At 37.6% G+C, this 10737-nt stretch overlaps 1 protein-coding gene across 1 annotated transcript; it reads left to right on the top strand.

The window, feature by feature from the left end:
- The first annotated feature begins 3322 nt into the window (after nucleotides 1-3322).
- LOC136025706 (uncharacterized) lies at nucleotides 3323-3910 on the top strand. Its single transcript, XM_065701688.1, has one exon. It carries the CDS (start codon nucleotides 3323-3325, stop codon nucleotides 3908-3910), a length of 588 nt encoding a protein of 195 aa, XP_065557760.1.
- The last annotated feature ends 6827 nt before the right edge of the window (nucleotides 3911-10737 follow it).

Below are 10737 nucleotides of genomic sequence, written 5' to 3'. Positions count from 1 at the left end.
CTGTCATTGTTAATGATGCATCGTGCCAGGGACAGTGTATAATTTATTTGTGGATGGGTGGGGGACGAATTGGGAAAGAACAAAACAAAATGTAGGAAAACTGTTGGCCATCTCTTTGGGGGGTGGGCACTGTCCTAAAGACCTACAATAAAAAGTAGCACTCGAAAAATAATCTTGAACCTAAATATGGCACCATAAGAACAACAAAGCAGGTAATACAAATTAATGTAATGGCATAAAAAAAACCTGTTTCATAAAAAGTGAATCCAACAACTCTGTGAAAATTTATTGTCGAATTTCACATAAATTGCCTAGAATTCTTTCTACAAAACTCAAATTTTCATTGTGACTTCTTACACTAAAAATCAAATGGTTTGTCCAGATATGGTTGAATAATGTATGTTCCGCACTGCTAAATCAATCAACCTCTCTTTAACTATGGTAGTCGACCTCTTCACTCCCTTAAAGTGATGAGTGACAAAGTGAAAAAACAAAACGAATTAGTGATGATGATGATGACAAAATATTAACATATATGAAATTCTGCTCTGTGAAATTTATTATAATTAGTGGGTTTTACGAACATTTAATTAACCCCCAAGAACATTGAACATTAGAGACTTACATAAGTAGTTTATAGACATTAAGTGAAGCGTGAAGCCCTGTTTCCTTCCTTGGATAGCGGCCACGACACAGGTCATTTTTAAATTTTGAGCTTTGTTATTTGTTTGTGACTTGCCACCGAATATTTGCCTATTTTCCAAGAGTTATGGCTGATAACAAACGGGTGCGTTCTGGCCCAGTAAAAGAACAGGACTTGCGCAGTTAGTTGAAGCGAGGAATCAAGCGCTATGAATTGTGATGATTGCGATTGCTGGTTATGTATCGAATGTCTTGAGCTCTTGGATTCAGAATACATCTTTCTAATAAAAATGACTTGTCGTATGGGCTGTCAATGGAAATTTCCAATGTGCAAGGGAAACACCCAAGCAAACAATGTTAATGCCTCCGAGAAAGCGCAAGTTGTTGATGCGTCTATTAAGAACTCTCTTAGTGGTTTTGAGAATGCAGTAAAGACCCTGGATGTTAAGATTAAGGAGGCATTTAAGGACTGTTTTGCGAGCTTTAAAGATGAACTTAAAGCAGAAATTGACACTCAGTTTAAGGCAATAGAAGATAGAATTCACACTCTTGAGCAATCCTTAGGAATAGCAAAGGATAATAAGCTTTAGATGAACAGTTCGAAAATCGCGTAAAGGTACTGATTGCTGAGGATCGTGAAAGACAAAGAAGAAAACTTAATATAGTGGTCTTCGGAGTTCCTCCACAAACTGATGGTGCCCGCTTTGTACGTGATTATTTGGCTAATGATTTCGGAATCCTTGATGTTACTGTCCTGAACGTTCGCAGACTAGGGAACGTAACAACTGTGCCAGGTTCAACGTCCTATCCCGATTATCTTCTCAGTGGATAATTTCAAAATAAAGAAGCTATTTCGTTCAGAAATATTTGAAAGAAAGAGTGCCATTCAATCTAGAAATGACGTATCAAAGCATGATCGCGAAAAAAGACAAAGATTGCATTAATAACTGTGTAAGAGAAGATTGAATGGGGAAATGGACATAATAATCAGAGCAAATAAGATTGTGTCAAAAAACTTCCAGATCCTTGCGACACGTCAGTCACCGTCGCAGGAGAATGTGACAGAATCATAGATATATCTGGTACCCCTTTAAGACTTGTAAATTGTTCTATAAGTAGTGTTTCCATTTGTGAAAGTGCTAGTGAAGTTGGCTCTATGAAATATAAAGAATCTGAATCGTATGTTAGTGCTAGATCGGATCGCAGAAATTATGAACCCAAATCGGATACCGCTTCTTTTAAATCATGTGATTCTGGATCAAGCGGAGCTAATGATGACAATGCTATTATTGAAGGACTTACGGTACTATATAGTAATGTAGACTGTATTACTACAAAGATGAACGAAATTAATTTGGTGATGTCAACGAGGCACGAAGTAAGTGTTTTTGCCTTCATTGAGGTGAAACCTAAACATACTGCATTTGCTCTTACTGATATACAAATTCAAGTACCTGGGTTTGAGCTACTTACGAATCTGTCCAAGCCAAATGGTAGAGGGATAGGAGTGTACGTCAGATCACCGCTCCAGGTAAGAGCTCTTACAGTAGATTCAGGTTACGATTATTAGGTTAAGATAACGATTCAGCATCAAAGTCTCCCTGTAGTCATAGGCTGTTTTTATAGAAGTTCCAGCTCCCCCTTGTCAGACAAGTTCCTTTCTAGCAATTGCATATTCTATCAATAATGTGACGAAACAATATTATAAGAAAGTTCTTATTGTTGGAGATTTTAATTTACCGGAACTACAGTGGATTGATGGGTTTGCTGTTACAGAAGGAGTTGAAAGCCCAAATGACCCTCTTTTAGATTGTCTTCACGAACATTCGCTATACCAAGCAATTGATTTTCCGACCAGGTATAGAAGTGGGTAGAACCCAACCCTATTAGATCTTTTGCTTATTAATGACCATGAGACGCTCGTTAGCGTCGACTCGGAACCATCATTTGGAGCGAGTAACCATGTTGCAATTACTTGTAGGCTTAGGTTGTACCCACAAAAGGATAATTAGATTAAGCATGTGTACACAAACTACAACCAGGTCAGACAAGAGTTGGCACACCAGGATTGCTCATTCATTGATGTTAAAAATATGGAGGAGACTTGGCTTGAAATGAAAAGGGTTTTAATTAAAGCAACAGAAAAACATACAGTAATTTCCTGGAAAAGAAGACCCAAAACCCTACTCACTCGTGGTGTCAAGCAAGCTGTACGAAAAAGAAGAAGTATTGGAGAAAATACAAAAGTAACCCCTTTTATGAGAACTATGAGAAATTTAAACAAATCCGAAACAAAGTTAGGTATCTCATGAGAAAACTTACGACAGAATATGAAGAGGGATTGGCGTTGGATTCAAAATCTAATCCTAAGAGATTTTGGATGTATGCTTCAGCTCGGAAACTAGGGAGACACTCAATTACGGAACTACTTGTGATTGGCTATACAATTAGTACCCCGAAAGATATAACAGCTGAATTGCGTAGTCAATTTAAGTCAGTGTTCGTGCCTCCAGACGATGCCCCCTTACCAGAAGCACCAGAATTTTCTATTTAGGAACCTACGTAAAAGATAAGTGTGGTTGCTTCTGATGTGGAGATTCGTCTGAAGCTGCTTAATCCCAAAAAATCCGTTGGCCCTGCTGAAGTTCACCCACGAGCATTGAAAGAAGCTCATACGGGAATGGCCCTTCCCCTTACGAACATGTTTCAGAAGTCTCTTGATACTAAGCAGATTGGTCAGGACTGGCGGAATGCTAACGTTACACCTGTACACAAAGGGTGTAGCCGCAACAGTTTTTCCAATTATCGACCTATTAGTCTTACATCTGTAGCTGGTAAAATCTTAGAAGTAACCATGAATACTCACATTGTCGGACACCTTACCACCAATGAGCTGCTCAGTGATAGTCAGCATGGCTTTAGACATAGACCCTCGGTTGAGACTAGTTTGATTGATGCGTATGATTATATTACTGAGCATCTAGATCAAGCAATCCTTGTCGACTTGGTTCTATTGGATTTTGCGGAAGCTTTCGATAAAGTATGTTACCGTCGATTAAGGACCAAGTTATTTGCTATTGGAATACATAATGAAATCGTAGAGTGGATGCTTCAGTTTCTTTCCGGGAGAAAGCAAAGGGTTAAAATATTTGGAAAAAATGGACAGGCATTCTTTCCAGAAGAACTGGAAGTATTAAGTGGAGTGCCACAGAAACCATCTTTGGACCAATATTATTCAACATTTATATTAATGACGGACCAACCATAGTCAAAAATAAAATATGATTCCAGACTCATTGGACCTGTTGATACACTCGGCAAGAGAGCCTCTATCCAGAATGACCTATGGGTACTTTCTCAGTGGGCAACTCTGTGGAGGCTTTAATTCGACGTAGATAAATGTCGACCAATCCACTTTGGAAAGAAAAATAAGAAATGCCCTTATCATATGTTAGGGATGGACGGATCAAGACAGACTATCATCTCGTCTGAAGCGGAGAGAGACTTGGGGGTCATAGTTAGTAAAGAATTAAAATTCACTATGTACACACAGACAGCTGTAGCCAAAGCACTTCAAACCCTTGGCATTATAAAATGAACAATCACTAGTAGGTCACCTATGGTGATGACTAAATTATATAAGGCATTTGTCAGGCCTAATTTGGAGTTTGGCATGTGTGTTGCTAGCCCCCTTAACAAAGGTGACCAGCAAAAGTTAGAAGCAGTTTAGAGACGGGTTCCGAAAGCAATTGACGGATGCAAATATTTGAACTACTCATCTCGTCTGAAACTACTCACTCTTGTCTACAGACGTAAAAGGGGTGATATTATTATGACGCATAAGCTCCTGAATTCTAATTCTCCATTAAATAAGCTATTTCAACTTGACCAGTCTGCCAGAACTAGGGGGCATAGTCAGAAACTATATCAGAAGAGAGCTGCCACTAGACTACGCAATAGCTTCTTCACTAACAGAATAGCAAGTTTGTGGAATTTGCTCACCAAAGAAGCGGTCACTACCCCCAGTACTGCTGCCATTAAAAAAGCCGTTGATTGAGAATGGTCATCAAAGCCGTGGCGAACTGAGTGGGATGCCGTTGAGACGTCCAACCATCGTCATCACTAACCAGCGATTCTACAGGATTTAATCCTTATTTCGCTGGACAATACGATTTAAGGTAATTAGTTAGGTTTGACAATGCTTTTTGTCTCTACCAGTTCAAACATTAACGATTTGTTGATTGCCAAAGGTAATTATCCCTCCAAAGGAAAACTACACCTTCTTAACCTGTTTGGTGCCATATGTTTTTTGCTAAGTCTTTGGTGATTTACCCTCAAAGTTCTTCTTTTTAAATTTCGCAAACAGGGGTCTTTTCATCAAAATTGAAATCCCGACGTTCCCTAATTTTTTAAGATATATATAATTGTGTAATTTTCCACCTAACCAATTGAAACAATCAGATTTCATCTTCATTGTGCTTGGTACTTCATATCTTCAAGTATAGATTTAAATCTGTTTCTTAGAATGATCCGAAGCTGTCACTATTGATGATTGCTATTTTGCTACCAGGCGTGTTTCAAATCTGAGTATTTTAGTTTCTTAATATTTTAGAAATAATATTTTGAAACTACCTAACAATTGAAGTAACTCTTTTTGAAAATCTATTCTTTTTCGGTCTTTTTCTTATTCTATGGTTTTACTGAGTTTAGCACAAGTTTACAAGCAGCACCACGACTTAAGATTTACTGGTTAAAAATGGGGTAAAATTCTAGTTAATTGACTTCTTGCTATCTTGGAAAGGGTTTAGGTTAGGAAAATGAAACAGGCTAAAGTATGTCCCGGGAAGGTATTTTAAAGAACCCTCCTCCACTACTTCTCCCTCCAGAGGGCCCTGAAATTTGCTTACATGACAAGTCTATACCTATTGAAATTTTGACAAAACAACATTTTACCTTAATTTTCAGTTGCTAGCTGCTTTTTCTCCGCCTTTAGTTCTGAAAATACAATTCCTGTTATTTGAGTAGAATTTTGAGCCATATCAATGTTTTTTTTTTTCGAAATTTAGGAAATGTATTTGCATATCTTTAAAACCTTATAAAATGGAATTGAGCAAAGTTATGAAGCTGAAAACAATTTCGTTGTACTTCAATTAAGCAGAAGATCTATTTTGCAAGGTTTCACTTTTATAACACACATATTTTTAAAGGTCATCAAAGGTCAGGGCCCTCTAGAGGGAGAAGGAGTGGAGGTAGTTGCTTCAAAATACCTTCCCGGGACATACTTTAGTCTGTAGATTCATCCCTGGAAGTTTCATTTTCCTAACCTAAACCCTTTCTGAGATAGCAGGAAGTCAATTAACTAGAATTTTACCAAAAATGGTTGGGTTGAAGCGTTAAGGATTAAATGACTGTTAAGCTTTCAATATTAACAATTAATTCCGCGTTAGCAAGTACTGCAAATAGGGATTTTACCCTAGAAACAATATCTAGCTCAACGCATTTAGATAAGCTGTGGAACGTTTTAACAATCTTTAAAATACTAGCTTGAGATTAAGGAACTTTTGTGCTTTAACTCTTCTTGTTTCGCAATTGCTTGGCAGATGTTTTACCTCAGTTTCGGCTAAAATGTTGCTTCTTTTAGAAGATCTTGTAAACAAAGCTACTTTCATCATTGTTCCAACCCCATTTCTTATACTCTAGACACAAAAAGATAAGGTAAAGAAACAGCACTAGACTTCTTAGTTTAAACTGTCGGTGCTGATCTCCATCTCATGGCCCTTTAACCAAAAAGTTCCATGGGAGAAAACGACTTTGGGAAAACTAGGTTTAAGGTATGACAGTAGCAAGGGCAGCTGGAGACATTCTTATCCTCTTATTGATGTTTCTTAACCTTGTCAGGGAATTCGCATACCATGAGCACGTTGGGATCTTTGGCTTTGGTGAAACTGCAATCACCTTCGAGTGTTTTACGATCCATTGTCATAGCCACTATGATTGTTTTACCTTCTCATTCTAGTTGACTTTTCACATCTCCTGTCATTAGGTTCAGCACGTAGCCATTTAAAGATGCCAGGAATTTGGCTTAGAGATTTTAGAATTTTGACCGAGGTAGTATTAGGGCTTTTGAAGAACACTTCATTAATTTTAAGAGCTCCCATTTTTTTTCAGAACTACAGAACACCCTCGAAAAAACAGGCAAACCCAATCAATTACTTTACCCCATTCAGACCTTACTCTTTCTGATTTGTATTTCTCTCAGACATACCTCACCTTGAAACCCCGATCCTTTCCTTGCTAGCAAGTAGAACATTCTGATTGGCTGAAAAATGGTTTGAAAAATTTTGATTGGCTCAAATTTGCACTGGCTAAATCTAGGTATTAGGAAAACCTAATTGTGTACGGCTCCAACCAGAACATGGTAAACTGAAGAGAGGCAACTCACGTCCGTCTCAGAGACAAAAAAAAAACACAATCTAGTATTACCCAGGAAAATTTTGAGGCTAATTACAAAATCTTAAAATAAGCATCTTATGAGCCTTAAGCTCCTCTCAAATGCTAACAATCATGGATGAAAGGATGTATTTTAGTGTGCAAAATAATTTTCTATCTCATTTCGCAAGGGAGTGAGCACCCCCCCCCCAGAACTGGTGAAACGGGTATGCTTATTTTAGCTAAGAAAATATGTGTCTACAATATTGTTATGACAAAAATGGGCATATTAGAGGAAATTTTTCAATTTTCAGCGTGTTTTCATCCTCGGACTTCCCCCGGATGCTGGGGAGAAAGGAAAATGACCCAGATTCGAATGATTCAAATATCCCCTTCTATCCGGTTTCGCATTTGCTTTGGTGAAAAGACCGACACTTTACTGAGGAGCAAAAATAAATAAATCCCTAGGTAAATTTGAAATATTTCATCAAATAAAAAATCACAGGATGTAGGAATGGTTATTTTATGGTAAAAGTATAAATAAGATAGATTAAGCTAAGTTCTATTTGTTGTGTTTTATACTAATAATTCAAGCATAATTTATTAAAAAAGCAGCACTAATTCTAAGTCATAGACGCACTCGAGCAACAACGGGGGTTGATTTTTAGTCATTGATTGGATACTATGTTGTTGCAATGTTTATAATTTGCTTAAAATTAGAAATTGAAACTACAAGATAGCCCTTTTAATAATTTCTTGAGAAATTACCAAACTATAGCAGGGCATTTTTTTTCGAGTTTTAATCTAATATACTTTAATATTGGACATTTCTTTTAATTCATTAATTGATTCATCAAATTTATTTATCGATCAAACTAAATCTATTCATCCAAAGAAGTCATTCGAGAATAAGAGCTCAAATGGCACTTGTGACGAGGTCGGAAGAGCCAAGAACCAAGAGCTCATATGGTATGAACTCTGGCAAAATTCTAAGAATCAATAGATTGCTTTAAAAGGAAAATCAGAGGCTTAATGCCGGTCGGGATTTAAAATAAGAGCTCTGAGTCACGAGGTCCTTCTAAATATCAAAATTCATTAAGATCCGATCACCCACTCGTAAGTTAAAAATACCTCAATTTTTCCTCTCCCTTCAGCCCCCCAGATGGTCGAATCGACGAAGACGACTTAATCAAGTCAATTTGTGCAGCTCCCTGACACGCCTACCAATTTTCATCGTCCTAGCACGTCCAGAAGCACAAAACTCGCCAAAGCACTGAACCCTACCCCCTAACTCCCCCAAAGAGAGCAGATCTAGTCCGGTTACCTTAATCACGTATCTACGACATATATAAGCGTTTTCCAAGATTTCCGGTTTTCCCTTCCAACTCCCTCCAATGTCAACAGATCTGGTAGGGATTTGAAATAAAAGCTCTGAGACATGAGTTCCTTATAAATATCAAATTTAATTAAGATCCAGTCACCCGTTATTAAGTTAAAAATTTTTCTGATTTTTTCAAATTAAACAACCCCCAACTCCCCTAAAGAGAACAGATCCATCCCAATTATGTCAATCACGTATCTATAACTTGTGCTTATTCTTCCCATCAAGTTTCATCCCGATCTCTCCACTCTAAGCGTTTCCCCAGGTTTTCCCCTCCAACTCCCCCCAATGTCACCGGATCTGGTCGGGATTTAAAATGAAAGTTCTAAAGCACAAGATCCTTCTAAAGATCAAATTTCATTAAGATCTGATCATCTGTTCGTAAGTTACAAATGCCTCATTTTTTTCTAATTTTTCCGAGTTCCTCCCCCCAACTCCACCAAAGAAAGCGGATTTGGTCCGGTTATTTCCGTCAAATATCTTGGACCTGTGCTTATTCTTCCCACCAAGTTTCATCCTTATCTCTCCGCTTTAAGCGTTTTCCAAGATTTCCGGTCCCCCCCCCCCGATGACAATGGATCTCGTCAGGATTTAAAATAAGAGATCCGAGTTACGAGGTCCTTTTAAATATTAAATTTCATTAAGATCCGATCACTCCTTCGTCAGTTAAAAATACCTCATTTTTTCCATTTTTTTAGAATTGATCCCCCCCCAACTCCCCCAAAGAGAGCGGATCCGTTCCGGTTATGTCAATCACGTATTTAGAACTTGTGATTTTTTTCCATCACGTTTCATCCCGATCCCTCCACTCTAAGCCTTTTCCAAGATTTTAGGTCCCCCCCCAGATCCCCCCAATGTCACCGGATCCAGTTGGGATTAAAAAAAAAGAGCTCTGAGACACGATATCCTTCCAAATATCAAATTTCATTAAGATCCGATCACTCCTTCGTAAGTTAAAAATACCTCATTTTTTCTAATTTTTCCTACTTAACGCCCGCCCCCCCCCCAGATGGTCGAATCGGGGAAACGACAATTTCTAATTTAATCTGGTCTGGTTCCTGATACGCCTGCCAAATTTCATCGTCCTAGCTTACCTGAAAGTGCCTAAAGTAGCAAAACCGGGACAGATCGACAGAATTTACGATCGCTTTATGTCACTTGGTAGATACCAAGTGCCATAAAAACTAAGAAGAGTGTCCGTCCTTGACCACAGTATATCATTCAAAATTGAAATTTCGAAAGTGATATTTTCTTCTTCTTTTGATATTTTGGCCATTTGCTTTATTAGTTAAAAGCTTCAATTCCAGTTAAGGTGGACAGAGAGCAATTACATAATTTATTCGAATGAATACCAAAACTAATCATTTTTAGAAGAAATTAGAATGAAGCTACAAAATTAAGAAAAAAGATATGAAGTTACAAAAAACGTACATTCAGCAAAAAATTATTTTTGGCAGTAAATAGGTCGACAGGTGCCAGACGTAATTAATTCCTAGCCCGACGTAACCAGACGCAATTAATTTCTAGCCCGACGTAACCAGACGTAATTAATTCCAAGCCCTGGCGCCAATTTGCATTTTATCCTTATCCAGAAATTCCTCATAAGAAATTAACTCCGTGTTTCAGAAGTACAAAGCTATTTTCAGATAAAATCACAAAATAATCTGTTTTTAAAGGGTTAATAGTACTACTATATCTCCAATGACATAATTAAGAGATGACGAAATAAAAAAAAAAGCTGTGAAGAAAACTTTACTTTTCATCTTAAAACAAACCCCATTCAATGTAATCAAAATACTCAAACACTGAAAGATAATCTTTACCACCGTTAGCTTGAAACTAGTTGCTGGGTCGCAAACACCGTCTTGGAATCCGCTTCACAGAAGGAAATAGTCAACAATAATCTAATTTCGCTAATTGGAAACAAATGTCCGAATTCAAAGGCAAATCAGCAACAATACCAACTCGGATGAAACTAAAGTTGAGTTAGTATTAAACTAAATTCCGTCTCTTACCCTGAATCCAAGTTTGCTAAATTCACTCAAAAACAAAAGGATATAAACTTTGCCAATGTAATATCCGCAATATCTCAGAACAAGCAAAGTGTATCAAGTTGAAACTTTCAGCGCATATTGAACTAAATCAAAAAGCATTATTTGCAGAGTAGCCTAGCTGTAGCATCTTAGAAACAGCTAAGGCTATTAAGTTGAAATTTTAAGGGAATGCTATCGCGGAGAAGGGATTTCGAACCAGCTGAAAAGCACTACTTGCATGTAGATTGTCAA

This window comes from Artemia franciscana, chromosome 4 (assembly GCF_032884065.1).
Source record: "Artemia franciscana chromosome 4, ASM3288406v1, whole genome shotgun sequence".
In the NCBI taxonomy this organism is placed as follows: domain Eukaryota; kingdom Metazoa; phylum Arthropoda; class Branchiopoda; order Anostraca; family Artemiidae; genus Artemia; species Artemia franciscana.
Note: the sequence above shows the minus strand (reverse complement) of the source record. Positions and strands in the feature narration are given on the sequence as shown.